This window comes from Giraffa tippelskirchi, chromosome 9 (genome assembly GCF_054371585.1).
Source record: "Giraffa tippelskirchi isolate mGirTip1 chromosome 9, T2T-mGirTip1v1.2.pri, whole genome shotgun sequence".
Classification (NCBI taxonomy): Eukaryota; Metazoa; Chordata; class Mammalia; order Artiodactyla; family Giraffidae; genus Giraffa; species Giraffa tippelskirchi.
The window spans coordinates 143,735,752-143,755,302 of NC_137283.1; the positions used below are offsets into that span (position 1 = coordinate 143,735,752).

General features: G+C 42.2%; 1 protein-coding gene across 8 annotated transcripts in view; it reads right to left on the minus strand.

The window, feature by feature from the left end:
* Positions 1 to 19,551, minus strand: part of HIVEP2 (HIVEP zinc finger 2) — a 294,756-nt gene that overhangs the window by 21,314 nt on the left and 253,891 nt on the right. For all 8 annotated transcript variants that reach the window (XM_081530968.1, XM_081530974.1, XM_081530975.1 and 5 more), the window contains 3 exons: positions 17,041 to 17,135; positions 7,775 to 7,819; positions 1,550 to 7,108 (listed from right to left, as the gene is read on the minus strand). In XM_081530968.1, coding sequence (XP_081387094.1) covers positions 1,550 to 6,721 — 5,172 coding nt within the window. In that variant the 5' untranslated portion in view covers positions 6,722 to 7,108; positions 7,775 to 7,819; positions 17,041 to 17,135. The remainder of the gene's footprint in view (positions 1 to 1,549; positions 7,109 to 7,774; positions 7,820 to 17,040; positions 17,136 to 19,551) is intronic.

Here is a 19,551-nt window from a genome sequence, read left to right on the forward strand (position 1 = left end):
TCCCTTTATACTTTTTTATTAGCATAAACTCCAAAATGGCCCTTATGAATATTTTTATAATTTTACATGTAAGGCAATAATTATTCATGCAGAAGCAAACCCACTAATCCTTGGAAAAATGAGTTGAGAGAAATATATATGTATTATAAATATAAAATAAATTTTAGTAAAAAGTATAGTCAATGGGAACAACTCCTCCCCCAGAAGTTTGCAGAGTTCAGTTCTGACATCCCGCAGTCTCCTTTGTCAACTGAAAAAAGATGCATAACGTGAGAGTTGTGAGTTGAGTTTTATTTGGGGCAAAATGAGGACTGCAACCCAGGAGACAGCACTTTAGATAGCCCTGAGAAACTGCTCCAAAGAGTTAGTGTATGTGAGTGTTAGTTGCTCAGCTGTGTCCGACTCTTTGCGACCCCATGGACTATAGCTCGCCAGGCTTCTTTGTCCATGGAATTCTCCAGGCAAGAATATAGGAGTGGGTTGCCATTCCCTTCTCCAGGGGATCTTCCCGGCCCAGGGATCAAACCCTGGTCTCCTGCACTGCACGCGGATTCTTTACCATCTGAGACACCAGGGAAGCCCAAGTAGTAGTAGGGGAAGGCCAATATATAAGATTTTGGTGAAGGGGGAGTTCAATGCCACCAAGTATTCTTCTTACAAAAGGTTTTCTGCCACCGTGAGAAGCTGATGTCACCATGAAGGGATTTAATACTTTTCTAGAAATGAGGAGATGCAAGGATTGGAAGCTACCCATTGGGAAAGACCCTGATGCCAGGAAAGATTGAGGGCCGGAGGAGAAGGGGGCGACAGAGGATGAGATGGTTGGATAGTATCATTGACCTAATGGACAAGAGTTTGAGCAAACTCCAGGAGACAGCGAAGGTCAGGGAAGCCTGGTGTGCTGCAGTCCATGGGGTTGCAGAGAGTCGGACACGACTGAGTGACTGAACAACAAGGACTGGAATCATGGAATCAATTCCTGAAAAATATCTAACTATCTAAAGACCTGTTCCACCAGTTTCTCTGGAGTACAGAGTGCCTCACTCTCTACCCTGAATACCCTTCAGGGCATGTCAAAGGTTAACAGCTACAGAAGCACAGGATTCAGATGCAATCTCTGCAGAGGCAGATGGTAAATGCCCTTGGCAAGCACCAATTTGTAATTGACACCTTCCCAATCTTTCCTCTCTAGTGCTCACTCCTTGTTCTATGTCCTCATTTCACAATTTCCTGAATTCCTCACATCAACAAAAAGTCGATTTCCTAGGTCACTAATCCAGGTCATTCGGAAGCAGGAAGAACTCTAAGGAATTAGTCCTTGTGGTGGGATTTCACAGCACCTGGCTGGGGAGATATTTTGTGCTTGGGACAGTCCTAAGACTCTCATAACTAAGGTCACGGTCAGTGGTTAAGGCCTGTCTACAGAGGATTCCACCCACCTTGGCCTTCACTTCACTTGTATCTTTTCGTTCGTACATTCTTTATTACATTATTCTGCTCAGCAATCAAATCCACAACACAGAACGCTTTTAGAAACAAAGTTTGTTACCTGAGCAAACTGCTTCCAAGCACTTGACGATGTCAGTTTGCCGGTTCCAGGCCGGTGCATAGCAGCCAGAGTATAAATTTCTGCAGTGATTTTTTGCTTCGACCTCAGAAGAGCCAGCGTGGTCTTGGTGTTCAATCCAGACGGATTTGGGTTACAGGAACTAATGCACCATGAAGCATAAACCGAGGATTTGAAGGTGGCCTGCTGCACATAATTGGGTTTTGTATAATTCAAGAAGCACCAACTCACAGTCGTTGTTGTCCGCAGACTGGGGAACTGAAGAATCTGCTGGAAATCTACCATGTCCGTGAAAAGTAGAGTTGAATTCGCCACTTTCCCACTGGGGCCCGAGGCCCTGTGGACCAACACACCAGTAGGCAGTTTCTGGCCCTTTCCTTGCTCTTCGAGCTGACTGTCCCCAGGTGGTAAGGAAGAGGTCTGAGGGCTCATGCTCATATCAGAGGCTGTCTCGTCAATGTCCAACTCATCTGAGGACTCTTTGCTTTCCGAGGGCCCACTGGACTTCTGCCCCAGGGGCGATGCTCGGGAGCCTGGCACAACAGGCTCCCTTGAGGGCACGCTGGAAGAGGGATGGTCTTGAGATGAGGAGGGGGACAGTGAGGAGAAGGAAGATGACCCTGACGCCAAGCCATCCTTTGGCTCAGAAGCACAGCCCTGTCGAACCAGCTGGGGTTTCTGGGGGCGGGAGAGATCCTTCTTGATGTCGGAGTTGGTCAGCTCCACGGCGCTGAGCTCCTCCACGATCTGTCCATACATCTTTTCTTCCTTGACCCTTTTCTGCTGCTTCGTTTCCATGAAGAGTTCTAAGCTGCTGGCCGGAGAAAGCATACGTTTGCTGCCTCCCAGGGTGGCCACGCTGTCAGAGGTGGAAGGTAAACATAAGGGGATGGAGGCCTCCAAGCCAAGGGGTAAGGTCTGAGGTACTTTCCAGATGGGGTATTTTTCCAAGCCTGCATGCTGCCCCAACACCTGGGCGATGTTAAATCCTATCCCTTGCATGGCCGCGTTGGTTACCAGGGTTCTTTGGGTCACATTCTCGTCGACTTTGCATATGACAATGGCAGGGCTGTTCTGCCCAAGCATCTGAGAAATGCTTGTGTACATGACACTCCCATAGGATGGGACGTGGGTCTGGATCCTAACAGGAACCACTGTTCCCGGTAAGGACTGCAAGGGCCCGGTGCTCGCTGAGGCGAAATCTTCCTGAAGAACCTGCTCAGAGGGAGTATCCGTTGACTTGCTGCTCTCCCCGGAGGGAAACTTTGGAAGGAGGTTCTTTGAGGGTAGCCCTGATGTTCCTGAATAACCTGGGTAGGTTGGATCTTTCGTGTGCGTGTAATCAGCGGATTTCTTTCCAGTGTGTTCGGCCAAGGGCTCCAAGGGGTAGCTGGGGTGAACTTCTGCCTGGAAAGAAGGCTTGCCGTAGCTCTTCGGAGCGTGCTGAGCAAGGGGATGGGGGAAGTGCGCCTGCCACCAGGGGGGCTGTTGGGCTGGTAAGTGAACCATACAGACCGTAGGATACTGGAACTGAAACAAGGCGCTCTGGATTGGAGAAAACGGGAGAGCCTCCTGATGGGGAAACAAATGTGGCTGTTCGGACAAGTGCTTGCTTGCAATATAGGATGTTGGTTGTATCAAGGGATTTCTCAGAGATTCCTGACTGTCCAGGTGCAGGATCTGCTGCTGGGCCAGGTGGAGGGGGCCTGAGCTCAGCTGGGGGCAGGGACCCACGACCTGCTTCCCTGGGTCCTCGGCCGGGAGGGGAGGGAGCACGGAGCACGCGGCGTGGGGCCACGTGGACCTGAGGCTGGCGTGCAGATGCTCCAGCTGCTCCTGCTTGACACCCAGATCCGCGCCGGCCTCCCCCTGGGCGATCTCGGGAGAGCCGCTGAAGGACGCCTGGCGCACCAGAAAGCATTTCTTCCTCTCCCGGGATGGGGACAGCGCGGAGGCGGCCGATGCCCCGGCTGCCGGCGCGTGGGACAGGTTCCCATAATCAAATGACTTGCTCCGAATTTCTGGGACCTCCGTGGGGTGAGGACAAGGCATCTGCTCAGATGAGCAGCGTCGCATCTCCTTTTGGTGGTGGTGGTGGCCGGGGACAGACAGTGAGTAGGAACCGGCGGGGACGGTCAAGAACTCCGAATGTTTCCCGAACTCATCGGGCTTGTGAGGCGCCGCAAGCTTCATGGTCTCCTCTCGGTCGAAAGACATGGAGAAGCTGGAGCTATGGGACAGGTTACTCTCTTGACTGGGGCTGCGGGAGAGGCCGGTGCCCGTGGACTCGAAGCTGGATTCCCCAGAAGAGTGCTCCATGTCCGCGAGTCGCAGACGCTTCTTTTTGGGCGGCAGCTTCTCGGCCGGGAGCTGGGAGAGGGTCTCGCTTCTCTGGGGCCACTGGAACTCCTCCACCGGCTTTTCCGGCTCTTTGCTCTGCGTTTCCTTCTCCTTCTCCGGCTTGTCCGGCTCCTCGGTCACGCGGATCTCCGGCACCTGGATGTTGTGCTGGCGCACGAGCCGGGGCGGCGCGTGGTAGGGCGGCGGCGGCGGCGGGACGTGAGGCGCTGGGGACGGCTTCCCCCCGCCCTCGGCGCCCTCCCCGGGCGGGGCCCACTCCGGGCTCACCGGGGCTTCGGAGATCTCGCTGTCGCACGTCTCGGAGGGTGACGAGGCTTTCTCCTGGGCGCTGGCCGCGAGTTCAGCGGACTCGGACCGCTCAAAGGAATTGGGGCGGCTCAGCGAGTTGGTGTGCTGAATCACAGAGATCACATTTCCGGGAGGCTTCCTGCCCGCTCCGTCCGATTGCTTGTCCGGATCAGCAGCCAAGGGTGACTCCTCCGACCCGAGGGAGGGACTCCCAGATTGCAGCTGGGGTCGACACAGGTCAAAGCGCTCAGAGTGCCCATGAGAAGGGTTTTCCTGTCCAGCCAGGCCGAACCCACTCCTTGCGCCTTCCTGCATCTGCAGCTTGGACTCGTAATCTGCAGTCGCGATGCCCAAGGGCGTGCTGCTGCAGATCATGGGAGTGTCCTCCTCGTCCCCCACGCTCTTTTCTTTCCGGCGTTTTCGAGTTTCACACGTGGTTCCAAACATGGCTGGCACACCCTGGGATGGCGCCGAGGGATCCATGAAATACTCCCCGCCGTGTTTCAAGGGGCTGATGCAGGAAACATCCCTGTAGCTTTGCTTCGCCGTCTCAGAATCCTCCCACTTCTTATAGGGTTTGCGGCAGATGTCGTAGTCATAGCCAATCCTGTCCCCAGGAATCAATTTCTTTTCCTTCAAGGATGGACCTGTGATGCTTTTGGACATCCTGCCATGGTGGTCTCCCTCCAGGTGCCCCTCCTGGACTGAAGGCAGCTCAAAAGCCGCTTGTCTCCTTAACATGCGCTGAGGTGGTATGCCTACCGTTCCTGGGTAGAACACATCATCGGAGCCAGTCATTCTCTCATCAAATGAGTGACTTCCTCTCAAAGAAGGAGGAAGACTTAAGTTAGTTGCTGAAGAAGTTGGCATTGAGTTGCTTCGAATAAGGGGTGAAGAGTCAACTGGAGCTTCGAGGAGAACTGGGCTGCCGCCTTGGAAATTGGCTGGATAAAGTTTTCCTTCATTCCTGATAGATGATGGAATCGTCTGGGACTGTCTTGACTCACTGTTGAATTTGGTGGATTTTAGCATGCCTGTCTGACCCGGGTCAATTTCCGCCTTGCTTGGGATCAGCTGTGAAACAGGATCTTCAAACATCTTGACATCTAACCTGGTGTTGACATGAGGTAATGAGTCCATGGTGCCCTTCCTACCCATTGTGGCGCGCTCCTGACTTGTGGTTGTAACACTGAGTGTGTTTCTCGGACTAAGCCGACAGTATTTTCCAAAGATGATTTCTTCGTAAGACTTCGCGTTTGTGTTCGGAGGGCTGATCTGCTGCTCTGCACTTTCTGAGCGGGAAAAGTAACCAGAGTCAGTGCTTCCTTTACTGTGCGGGCTCAGAAGGTTCACAGACGGCTCAGAATCGTGTCCTTTTTTCTCTGACAGTCTCAGTGCAAGTTTCTGTTTAACGGTGTGAGAGTCATCGGCCTTCGTACTCAAAGACGGATTCGGTAGCATATCAGAGCCAATATACTGAGAGCTTTCATTAGGTAAAGGAATTCCGCTTTTGGGGATAATCAAAATTGGCACCTTCATGGACCCTCCCAGCGATTCTTCCAATGACCCGTGATAGCCACCTCTGCTGGCCATTTCCAATGGAATGGGTGGGCCAGGACTCATTTTGTCAGAAGCCTCAACAAACAAAGAACTCTCCTCATCCGTGTCTGTACTCTGTTCACCGTCTGAATGTATTTCTGCTTCTACATCAATAAAACTGGCCTCCAGATCCAATTTTGATACCGCTGACTCTGTGAAAGGGACTAATCCTGCCTTAATTGCATGGGCATGTGACTTTCTGTGCTTGTACAAATTGCTCTTTGTCTTGAAAGAGAAACCACAAGGTATACATGGATATGGCCGCTCACCGGTATGGGACCTGATGTGTTTTTTCAGTACGCTGGGTTTGGCACACACCCTGCTGCAGTAAGGGCAAATGTACTTGCCGGGCTTTTTGGGTTTGTGCTCTTTTTTGTGAGCATCTTCGGACTGTTCGATACTTTTCTGGGAGTATTGGCTATAAGCAGGGTTCAGACTTGAAATCTTTTTTCTAGGATAACCACCACTGTGGCCGTGTATAGGAAAGGAAAATAGGTCCTCAGAGGCAACAGATGGCAAAGGGCCAGGGAAAAGCCACGGAGGGCCTTCGAGGCTCTGGTGTGGCTTGTTGCTGTGCATGACCCCCTGTGGCAATGAGTGCTGAGGGAAAGACAGTGAATGTTGGCATGAATAAGGACTTGGACGGTGTGGTGGGTATTGCTTCTCTGTGACTTGCTGGACCACTTCGCTAGGTGAGGCCAGTTTCCCAGAACCAAAGAGTTGTGCTGATGCTGTGTTTCCGATATGCTCAGGATCAATTTGTGGTTGCCTCTGTCCTTCTTGACTGCCAAAAGTGCTCATCTTAATAACAGCTGATTGTTCCTGTCTCCATCTACCTGATGCTTTATCAGTTTCTCCAGACCTTGAGGTAGCTTTTTGTCCTAGAGCTGTGTCCCCAGTGTCCATTTTGTCACACAAGGTCTCAAGTGCTAGTTTGCTTGAAAGCCGTGCAGACTCATGGAGTGTCTTCAAAGCTGTGCCTTTCAAAGCTTGCTTGCTTCCATGTTCCAGGGTGTCTGCAAACTTGCTGAGTTCTCCTTCTCTTTGGAACCTTCCACACCCACCCCGTAGTCTGTGGGCATTTGATGGTAATGTCCTTGGACTGGGGCTATAACACAGTTCTCTCCATTGTAGAAATGTCCATCCAAAAGCTAAGTGCAAATCTATAAAGATTTCTTATGGCATTTGAATATTTTCAACCAGGATGAAATTGGGATGATGAATAGTCTAGGAGAAATTTTGCCCATCAACTAGAGCAAAGTTCAGCTGTCAGTTTCACTAAGACAAAATGGTCTGAAAGAAAACAGAACAAAACACAAAGAGATTGTCAATAACAGTTATCAAGTAAGAAACTAAAACCAACCCTAAATATACAGCCTGAAATTGGATAAAGTGAAAATGTTTATTCCAAGAAATCCTTTTTATATCTGTTACACTAATTCCAGAATTAAAGGTTATTAATTGCAAATTTAATATTGTCATAAGCATAAATTTCTTAACTTTTGGTCACCCTTTTAAACCCTCCTTAATCTTGATAAAATAAGAGCATTGAAGGGAAAACTTTTGATATATATTATTTATAAAATGATAACATTTTTAAAAGTCTTCATTAAAATAAATTTAAAGCTATTTCTAACCAAGTTTTATGACTTACATGCTAAGTATACTACATATTTCTCTATTTAGATATGTTAAATGTATAATACGATATAATTTACAAGTATGTAATACAATGTTAACATAAAATGTTATATGTATTATATATAGAGTTAACATAAAATATAAGTATATTTTATAGCTTAAAAACATTGATTAGACTAAGGCTGGCTGCAAGAATTAAAGATTGTCATAGAGCTTTGGAAAAGGCAGAAAAGTGCATATAAATAAAATAGTTATAAAATCTTCATAATATGGATGACAAAACATATTTTGGGGAAAGTTAAAAAACATAATGTTTACCTGAATGGTTTAGAGTTCTCATGGGCATGATTGTCTTGACGCTTCCTGGGTAGAAAATAAATACAGTTAGGAAATATTGTTCCATTAAACTACAACATTGCTGATTACAAATGTCAATTTAAAATTCACTATATGTAGATCTCACAATGTTATGAGATGTAATGTAAGGAGACGGCAAGAGTCAACACTGACATTTTAGGAATCAGTGAACTAAAATAGACGAGAATGGGCAAATTTAATTCAGATGACCATTATATCTACTACTGTGGGCAAGAATTTCATAGAAGAAATGGAGTAGCCCTCATAGTCAACAAAAGAGTCCAAAATGCAGTTCAGTTCAGTTCAGTCGCTCAGTCATGTACGACTCTCCGTGACGCTATGGACTGCAGCACGCCAGGCCTCCCTGTCCATCGCCAGCTCCTGGAGTTTACTCAAACTCATGTCCATGAGCTGGTGATGCCATCCAGCCATCTTTCCCAGCATCAGAGTCTTTTCAAATGAGTCAGTTCTTCGCATCAGGTGGTGAAAGTATTGGAGTTTCAGCTTCAGCATCAGTCTTTCCAATGAATATTCAGGACTGATTTCCTTTAGGATGGACTGGTTGGATCTCCTTGCAGTTCAAGGGACTCTCAAGAGTCTCCTCCAACACCACAGTTCAAAAGCATCAATTCTTCAGTGCTCAGCTTTGTTTAGAGTCCAACTCTCATATTCATACTACTACTGGAAAAACCATAGCTTTGACTAGACGGACCTTTGTTGGCAAAGTAATGTCTCTGCAATCTCAAAATGAAACAATGATCTTGATTCATTTCCAAAGCAAACCATTTGATATCATAGTAATAGAAGTCTATGCCCAACCACTAATGCCAAAGAAGCTGAAGTTGAACGGTTCTATAAGACCATTCAACCTTCTTGAAGGTTCTATAAAACCTTCTAGAACTAACACCAAAAAAAAAAAAAAAAGGTCTTTTTTATCATAGTGGACTGGAATGCAAAAGTAGGAAGTCAAAAGATACCTGAAGTAAGGCAAGTTTGGCCTTGAAGTACAAAACGAAGCAGGACAAAGGCTAACAGAGTTTTGCCAAGAGAACACATTGGTCATAACAAACATCCTCTTGCGACAACACAAGAGATAACTCTACACATGGACATCACCAGATGGTCAATACTGATAATCAGACTGATTATATTCTTTACAGTCGAAGATGAAGAAGCTCTATATAGTCAGCAAAAACAAGACTGGGAGCTTACTGTGGCTCAGATCATGAACTCCTTATTGCAAAATGCAGACTTAATTGAAGAAAGCAGAGAAAACCACTAAGTCATTCAAGTGTGACCTAAATCAAATTCCTTACAATTATACAGTGAAAGTGACAAATAGATTCAAGGGATTAGATATGATCGACAGAGTGCCTGAAGAACTATGGGCGGAGGTTCAAAACATTGTACAGGAAGTGGTGATCAAAACCATCCCCAGGAAAAAGAAATGCTAAAAAGGCAAAATGGTTGTCTGAGGAGGCCTTACAAACAGCTGAGAAAGGAAGAGAAGCGAAAGGCAAAGGAGAAAAGGAAAGATATACCCATCTGAATGCAGAGTTCCAAAGAATAGTAAGGAGAGATAAGAAAGCCTTCCTAAGTGATCAATGCAAAGAAATAGAGGAAAACAATAAAATGGGAAAGACTAGAGATCTCGTCAAGAAACTCAGAGATACCAAGGGAATATTTCATGAGAAGATGGACACAATAGCGGACAGAAACGGTATGGACCTCACAGAAGCAGAAGATATTAAGAAGAGGTGGTAAGAATACACAAAAGAACTATATGAAAAATATCTTAATGACCCAGATAACCACAATGGTGTGATCACTCACCTAGAGCCAGACATCCTGGAGTGCAAAGTCAAGTGGGCCTTAGGAAGCATTACTATGAACAAAGCTAGTGATGGAATTCCAGCTGAGCTATTTCAAGTCCTAAATGATGATGCTGTGAAAATGCTGCACTCAATATGCCAGCAAATTTGGAAAACTCAGCAGTGGTCACAGGACTGGAAAAGCTGTTTTCATTCCAATCCCAAAGAAATGCAATGCCAAAAAATGTTCAAACTACCACACAATTGCACTCGTTTCACATGCTAGCAAGGTCATGCTCAAAATCCTCCAAGCTAGGCCTCAACAGAACGTGAACCGAGAATTTCCAGACGTATAAGCTGGATTTAGAAAAGGCAGAGGAACTGGAGATCAAACTGCCAACATCTGTTGGGTCATAAAAAAAAGCAAGAGAGCTCCAGAAAAACATCTACTTCTGCTTCATTGACTACACTTAATCCTTTAACTGTGTGGATCACAACAAACTGTGGAAAATTATTAAAGAGATGGGAATACCAGACCACCTTACCTGCCTCCTGATAAACCTGTATGCAGCTCAAGAAGCAACAGTAGGAACCTGACATGGAACAACAGACTGGTTCCAAATTGGGAACGGAGTATATCAAGACTGTATATTATCATCCTGTTTATTTAACTTATATGCAGAGTACATCATATGAAATGCTGGGCTGTCTGAAGCACAAGCTAGAATCAAGATTGCCGGGAGAAATATCAATGACCTCAGATATGCAGATGACACCACCTTTATGGCAGAAAGCAAAGAGGAACTAAAGAACCTCTTGATGAAAGTGAAAGAGGAGAGTGAAAAAGTGGGCTTAAAAGTCAACATTCAAAAAACTAAGATCATGGCATCTGGTCTTATCACTTCGTGGCAGATAGATGGGGAAACAATGAAAACACTGACAGACTTTATTTTCTTGGGCTCCCAAATCAATGTGGATGGTGACTGTAGTCATGAAATTAAAAGATGGTTCCTCCTTGGAAGAAAGGCTATGACAAACCTAGTCAGCATATTAAAAAGAAGAGATATTACTTTGCTGACAAAGGTCTGTATAGTCAAAGCTATGGTTTTTCCAGTAGTCATGTACTGATGTGAGAGTTGGACCATAAAGAAGGCTGAGCTCCGAAGAATTGATGCCTTTGAACTGTGGTGTTGAAGAAGATTCTTGAGAATCCCTTGGACAGGAAGGAGATCAAACCAGTCAATCCTAAAGGAAATCAACCCTGAATGAAAAATCACTGGAAGGAGTGATGCTGAAGCTGAAGCTCCAATACTCTTGCCACCTGATGGGAAGGGCTGACTCACTGGAAAAGACCCTGATGCTGGGAAAGATTGAAGGCAGGAGGAAAAGGGGATGACAGAGGATGAGATGATTGGATGGCATCACCAACTCAGTGGACACGAGTTTGAGCAAACTCTGGGCAATGGTGAAGGACAGGGAAACCTTGTGTGGTGCAGTCCATGGGGTCACAAAGAGTCAGACATGACTGAGCGACTGGACAACAAATAACAACATATTATGTGCTCTAAAAAATACAGCAAGTAACTGCTTTAGAAAAGACTATACTAAAGTAGTAAACATAATACTGATTGTCACTATGCCTAAGAATAACTCAAAGAGAAAAAAGTTTTTTAAACTTCAGAGCATATTTTCTAAAATATAAGATTAACATATTAAAACATCTTACACTTTTGAGAGAAAGGCTTGGTTTTAATTCCTTAGATATTAAAAAGCGGAGAAGAGTGGGTTTTTAAAATTCAACCGGTAGATTTAAAATTTTTTTAAATAAGTATCCTTTTTAGGAAATTTGCATGACGGCAAAGTTAAAGAGTCCTCCGGATGACTATGAATGGCTCAGGAAAACTTGACAACTTAGAAACTATTAGATATTAAGTGAATACTCAGTTTCCATAAGGGAATGGCCAATGTAGTACACATAGCATTCTGAGAACTTCAATGTTCAACTGTATCAATTATGATAATATCTGATGTGTGTCCTTAATAGCCAATATAGCAGTGTTTATCATAGTAAGAAAGCTCATATTCTTTGGTGCAGAAATTCCATTGCTTGAAATGTGTCCTTACAGATGTACACAAGAGCACAAAGATGTGTGTACAAGGATTACTTAGGTAAATTAAGACTTAGTCATAAAACTCAGCCACTTAAAGAAAATTAAGTGTATCTATAAGTACTAATATAAAAGCTCATCTATAAGGTAGTAACATTGGATGTAAAATAGTTTATTGCACCCCAGAATGTATTTTATAATCCCATTTGTGTAAAAGAGAAACAGGCAATAAACAGAAAATTTCTGTAAGGATGCCAAACAGCTTTTTCATTAGTTAAATCACTGAAATGGAGCCAGGGAGTCACAAGAAGGGACAAAGGAAGGGATTTCTACCTTTATCCTTATGACTTCTGGTAATCTTTATTTTTCTTTGTTTCTTTTTCTTTTTTTTTTTTTTTACCCTGAGTATGTCTAATGCAGGAGACATAAGAGACTTGGGTTCGATTCCTGATTTGGACAGATCCCCTGGAGGAGGGCTTGGCAACCCACTCCGGTATTCTTGCCCGGAGAATGTCCATGGACAGAGAGGCCTGGCGGGCTCCAGTCCATGGGGTCACAGAGTCAGACACGACTGAAGTGATTTAGCATGCACCCATGCATGTTCACATTTTAAATAAAATCTTTGTTAAGAAAAAAGATGCCACTGTGTAAATGTACTGTAATTTCCCAAACTAAAACTCAAAGACTGATGTTATTTCCATGACCAATTTGCTCCCTAATATAGAATGCTACAGTGATGGTAATAGGTACACTTGGAAAACGGGGAAAAACATGGAATGAATAAATCTTTTGGATGAGAAATCAGAAGCCCCCAGGTATCTGAAGCAAGATATCTGTAATCCAGAAGTCCTTCTGGGGACTCCACCAGTGGCCCAATGGTTAAGACTGTCTTCCATACTTAGGATCAGAACCAGAATCAAATCCACGTTTGGCTGACTGCCAAGCTTAAGGGGGTCTCACCTCCCCAACCGGCATCCCCTACTCCCAGCTCAACTGTTAAGTTTTATCACAATGTAAAATAAAACATGGGCTTCCCTGGTGGCTCAGTGGTAAAGAATCTGTCTGCCAATGAAGGAGATATGGGTTTGACCCCTGGGAGAGGAAGATCCCCTAGAGAAGGAAATGGTAACTCACTCCAGTATTCTTGCCTGGGAAGTCCCATGGACGGAGGAGCCACCAGGCTCAGTCCATGGGGTCGAAAAAAGAGTCGGACACAACTTAGCAACTGAACATAACAGAAAAAATACATCTGCAATAATGCTTTCTCCAAGTATTTTCTCTTGACTCCGATACTTCCAATGCTTGAATTTTTCATAGTCCTGAGAGAATATATGATTTCTGTATGGATTTCAAACAAATCCACAATTTAAACAATGTTAAAATCTGTATATTGAAGTATTAATGAAGACAGCCCCTTGTGAGACCATGATTAAGTCTCATGACATACAACTGTTTTACTTTGTTCCTTGAAAAGCATTACTTTTAAGAAAGTATTAATAAGAACCTCACAAGTGAAAATTGGGCATATGGTCACTTGCCATTTCTCGGTTTTCATAGAATATATAATTTTGCTTAAAATATGGACTTCAAGTTAAACACGTACATAAAATTTTATGAAAAACGGAACTGGGATACTATATTTAATAGTTAAATAACAATATAGTGTTTTCGTGTAGCAATGAGGCAATAACTTTTAAAATCAGATTTAATTTTTATGGTTTACAGTAAAGAATTAAATTTATTAAACCCTAAACCAGACATATACAATTCTTATCCACTAAGGATATATAAAAATAAAAGCACCAAATAAAATTCAAGGAAAAGTAATAATATTTTGCTATTAAAGAACAGACCAGAAGATGAAGAAAAGTGATTTACACAAAATTCAAAAGTAGATCAGAAATAATACATTATTTTTTAATGTATTATTCAGAAATAATACATTAATGGTCAGAAAAAATTATCTGGAATAGTTATTTAATTGTCGATGGGTTTAAATTTTAAAAGGCAAATCAGAAAAAGTCACGCCTACTTTTTATTTTTAAAAACAATCTTGCTGATACTAATAGAAGAACATCCTATATTCCAATAGTATTTATTATCCAGAAAATGTTTTAAAAATCACAACTTTGATCCCGGTAAAAAACACACTGACTCAATTATGCAAATAGCTTCAGTCAGGAAAGTGTTGTTAGTTGATCAGTCATGTCTGACTCTTTGTGACCCATGGCTGTAGCCCACAAGGCTCCTCTGTCCACAGAATTCTCCAGGCATGAATACTGGAGTGGGCTGCCATGTCCTACTCCAGGGGATCTTCCCCCAGGGATCAAACCTGGGTCTCCGGCACTGCAGGCAGATTCTTTACCACTGAGCCACCAGACTTCCTTGAATCTGTCAGGAAAACCTCCTTTTAAATTTCTAAGATAAACCCACCTAAGATGTCTTACTATTTTATCATAAATTAGATAAACCTGGTATCATTCTCCCTACCTCTGTCCAGGAAGAGATTCTGTCCTTCTGCCTGAACTGAAGATCCCAGTAGGACTTGGGACCCCTTTTGGTCTACATTTCTTTGAACCATAATGTCTAACTTTTCACTTCAGTGACAGGCTTAATTAAGACCATTATTAGGGAACTGGAAATCACTCCTATTTCACATGAACCTTTTACATGAGATTTTAAACATATCTGAGGATATAACTCTCTAACCCATCCTTGGACAGCCTTCAACTAACTGCTATCCATAAGACCACTTTCCTTCTTGGAGTTTCTGAGGCACACAGAAAGGTAGATGGGAGAAAACAGGAGTGACGGATCCTTTGGGAATTTACTGATTCTATTCATGAACCATTTGGACTCTTCGTTAATCTCTTGGCTTCGGTTGCTTTATCTTGGAGACTGGAAAAATTCTGCAGTGCAAATGGTTGGCACCATAGATCTATTCCTGGACATGCATGGCATGTCTTTCTGGTGTTCAAAGTCTCTTTGCTGCTCGCCTCAACTTACACTTAGGAAAATAAATTCACTTGAAAATCCATAAGGCTTTCAAAGTTTAAGCCAAAGTTTAATAACGACATTTGTCTTTTTTTGGTGATACTTTTTAAGGATACTTTTACTTAGCCATCTAACTCTACCAACAATGGTAGAAATTCTTGAGCTTGTGTTGTATTAATTAAATGTATGAAATTCTTATAAGATAGAAAATCTCAGAATATTATTATAAACCATCAAATGTATCATTGTATATATCTGTAATTTTAGTATAATTTTCTCAATAAAGATCTACTTGGAGCTATGAAGATCAGTAGTAATATAGTTAATTATAGCTACATTACTTCTCAATGATTGTATAGATTTCATTTTTCAAATTCTCTAATTATGTGTTAAAAGTATATCTCTAATTTCCCCAATCAATTGATGTGTTAAAAATGCAATATTAGAGCAATCCTCACATGGAAAGAAAATAGCCGGTTATCATTTCGTTCTCTGAGGTTTCTTTTTATGGTAACCAAACCCACGCAAATTCACTTTTGGCACTCATTGCCAACAAAGGAACAGTATTCCAAACACAGCTTCAAATTCACATTGAAATTTTTCCCTCATGCCTTTGAGTGCTATGAAAGGAGTTGGATAATTTGCAGGAGGATATAACTTTGGGGTTTCCTGTGGATGGTGCTCTAGCCCATAGGAGTCCTTGGGTTGGTAAAGAAAGGCAGGCATTGCCTTGCAGGCTTTGTGCATTTTTCTGAGTGGGGTAATATTGAAAAAGACACTACCTTCTGCATGCTGTTTCAGTGGTAACAGAACTAAAGGAACTGAGCAAAAGAAAAGAAAATGATATTACTTGGAAGAGCTGCCATTTTTCTAAAAGTGTGCCCACTCCTTTGGCCATGCTTCAGTCCCACTCAAATAAATCTGGCACCCAGTTAAATAATTTCCTCAGACAGGCCCTGAAAGGAAAGGCAAAGAAACAGCCTCCCGTATAGACCTCCACAGAGGTCTCTTCAGGATAACAGCTGGGTGGGATTGGCAGCCGGGCAGCCCAGCTCTGTAGACGAATAAAGGCCTACAGTACCCAGGGTTGTCAATCTGGGATCTTTTGCTTAGAAAAACACTATCTTAGAAAAAAACTTTACCTCAGGAAATTAATCATTACTTGAGTGGTGGCAAAAGTCAAGTGAGCATTAAATAATAACATCCTAAATAATAATGGTATAAAATGACAGGTAATAAACACTACTACTCTACTTCCACTGTTTTAATAATAAAACATTTTTTAAAAACTAAAATGGTGATTTGGTCTCTTTTGAGACATTGGTGGAATTACACTTGTAAATAAAACAGATGTCTTCTGATAATAATTACTGGACCAAAATTTAGAGGCCATTTCCATGTATCTGCTTTCAAAATGTCATAGATCAACTGCAAAATATTTTAAGAAATACACAAGCATCTCAGAGCACTGCTGCTTTAACACAGACAGACCCACAAGTCACTACCACCTATGAGTACCGGATGAAGGAAAAAAGGATCTACCGAAAAACCATGAGCAGCGCCAGAGTCCAGCTGAATACAGACTTATTTCCACAGGATGATTAAAAAAAGGCACCTTTCTGAGAGCCAAATTCATTATAAATGCTTCTTTTATTAGTCAAACTTCCCATCACAACCTTAGTTCTCCCTAAAAGGAGCAAGTAGCCAGTATGAGGAGGGTACCGTATACTATATAAAACCTTGCCAAGCAATTAAGAGAACTTCTGGAGAAAAAGTAAAGAGATTGCGATGATCACCATCTAGTTTGACATACATTAAAATTTAACTTGACATTTCAAACCTAATGGAAAACTGAACTATATTTTTTGCATGTTGGTTATAATGATTGCAGATAGTTGTACAGTTTGCATATCTGTCCAAAGTATTTGTGACTTATGACTACAGCTTACTAATTTTAATATTTTGTCATAAGCTTTTGCAAATTTTTTACAATTGGGATTTTACTCTCCTGGTGGAATGCTTTCACATTCTATAACAAAAGTTATTAGGTTTTACCACACAGAATTTTGTATGAAAATAAACTCTGCCAGAAAGAAATTCTCTTAAATGAAGCTGCTTCAATTAAGCAAATTATAATTAAAACTGGGCTATTATGAAAAACAAAACAATACCTTCACTCACTAAATAGCATATACATTGTTTCTTCCCAGACTGGATGACAGTCAATTCACATATGGGTGCAGAGTAAGTTAAAACTTCTCTTCAAGTTAAACGTAAAAATAATAGAATAAAACAATAAATTTCAGCTATTAACCTGTTATCCTCATATCAAAAAAGTGCATCACAGCCGTCTTTGCTTTCCACGATGCCAACTCCCTCCACAGGAACACATGCACAACTTCTGGGAATCTAAAAAATAAACAAGAAGATTTTTTTTAAATGATGAACCTTGTAGTGAATTTAACCGACATACTACTCATAGAAATGCTCTCCTTGAGAAAAGAAAATTTGGAACTGGATCCTTCAAGATTTTTTTTCTTTCAAGAAAAAATTTCCTGTCTTTTCACATACTTTACATCTTTTGAATAAATTCTTGCATTAAAAGAGAATTATCTATTACAGTAAACGTGGAAGCAACATGGAAAATAATGCTAGGATTAAAACAACGTATTGGAACTAGAAATTATGCCACTGCAATCCATGATACAAATCTGACTTAAAGCTGATTCCCACAAAACTTCTTTTGGTGCATCAGCAACTAAACTCCCCAGGACGAAGACTCAGATAACCTCATAGAAAATTCTTTTCTATAGTTTATTTCAGCAATGTTATGTTCCATGCTAAAATTAATTTCTGAAATAGGAAGCCAAAACCAACCAAAGTTAAATCCTGAGACATAACAAACTCTGGAAAGTAACGAAGAAAGGAACTTTCTCATACTTAGAATTAATTTATTCAAGCCTGATCCAAAGAAAAATGCATAGAAGATCAGTCAAAGTACATAATCCAAACAGATTAATCAGTCACGATCTTTAGATAGTTTATCTCCCAGTATAAAAGGCCCATATAAAATAGTACTACATATCTATAGATATCCATTGTGTATTTGTTCATTTTTAAAAACATTGCCCTTTCTTCCAGACAAGTTATGTCTCATAGAAAGAACTAAAGCATCAAGACATGAGAGTTAAAATGTGCCTTAATCCAGTACCATTTCATGTGAATGTTCAAAATGCTTAAAGGAAGCAGTTAGCTTTAATTTTCTCCTCCTCTTTGCATATCACTTCAGGACACCCTGTGCACTTTGCAACATGAATCATTATAAGCACGTAGGCCCACTCGGTTCCTCAAAAGACACAAAAGGTGCAAAAATAGCTTCTGCAATTGAAGCAAGAACCACGTCAGCAGCCAGATGAATGTGGGTGGTCAGATAAGATTCTGTTGCTGCAAAGGGCAAATTATTAAGCGAATGCTAGATTTATTTTCTTTCTAAACTTTGTTCTTGCCTCAAATCAACCATTTTCTGGCACTTAAATGACTCTTGACAAGCTCCACCATTCTCAAAATTGAAAGCTTCATTTAAGCCAAAGAGCATGACTGAATAAACACTGAGGGAATAGTGATGGGGTCCTTAAAGATAGATATATATGTATGCATGTATATATATGTATATATACATATAAAATAAGGCTTCCCTACTGGCTTAGAAGGTAAAGAATCTGCTTACAATATGGGATATCTGGTTAATCCCTAGGTTGGGAAGATCCCTTGAAGAAGGGGATGGCTACCCACTCCAGTATCCTTGCTTGGAGAATTCCATGGACAGAGGAGCCTGGTGGGCTACAGTCCATGGGATCACAAGGAGTCAGACACTGTTGAGGGACTAACACTTTCACTTTCTTCATATTAAATTATAGTATATATATTAAGTAAGTATATATATAAGGTATAATTTTATATGTATATATATCCTTAAATATATATACTGATGCTTTTGAACTGTGGTGTTGAAGAAGGCTCCTGAGAGTCCCTTGGACAGCAAGGAGATCAAACCAGTCAATCCTAAAGGAAATCAACCCTGAATATTTATTGGAAGGACTGATGATGAAGCTGAAGCTCCAGTACTTTGACCAGCTGATGCGAACAGCAGACTCATTGGAAAAGACTCTGAAGCTGGAAAATATTGAAGACAGGAGGAGAAGGGGACAACAGAGAATGAGATGGTTGGCTGGCATCTTTGATTCAATGGACAAAAGTTTGAGCAAACTCTGGGAGATAGTGAAGGACAGGGCAGCCTGGAGTGCTGCAGTTCATCAAGTCGCAAAAATTTGGACACGACTTAGCAACTGAACAACAACAACGACAATATTATAGCTTTTATAATTATACATATACAATATTATAGCTTTTATAAAACCTATAATATAGTTGTTGTTGTTCAGTTAACGGAGAAGGCAATGGCACCCCACTCCAGTACTCTTGCCTGAGAAACCCCATGGACGGAGGAGCCTGGTAGGCTACAGCCCATGGGGTCACGAAGAGTCAGACGCGACTGAGCGACTTCACTTTCACTTTTCACTTTCATGCACTGGAGAAGGAAATGGCAACCCACTCCAATATTCTTGCCTGGAAAATCCCAGGGACGAAGGAGCCTGGTGGGCTGCCGTCTATGGGGTCGCACAGAGTCGGACATGACTAAAGCGACTTAGCAGCAGCAGCAGCATTTATACATATAAACCATATCCATATTAACAAACCAAAGAGCACCTCTTTTGAAAAGAAAATCAAGTTCAAGTGCTAAAAAAGACAAAACTGTACACTGGCA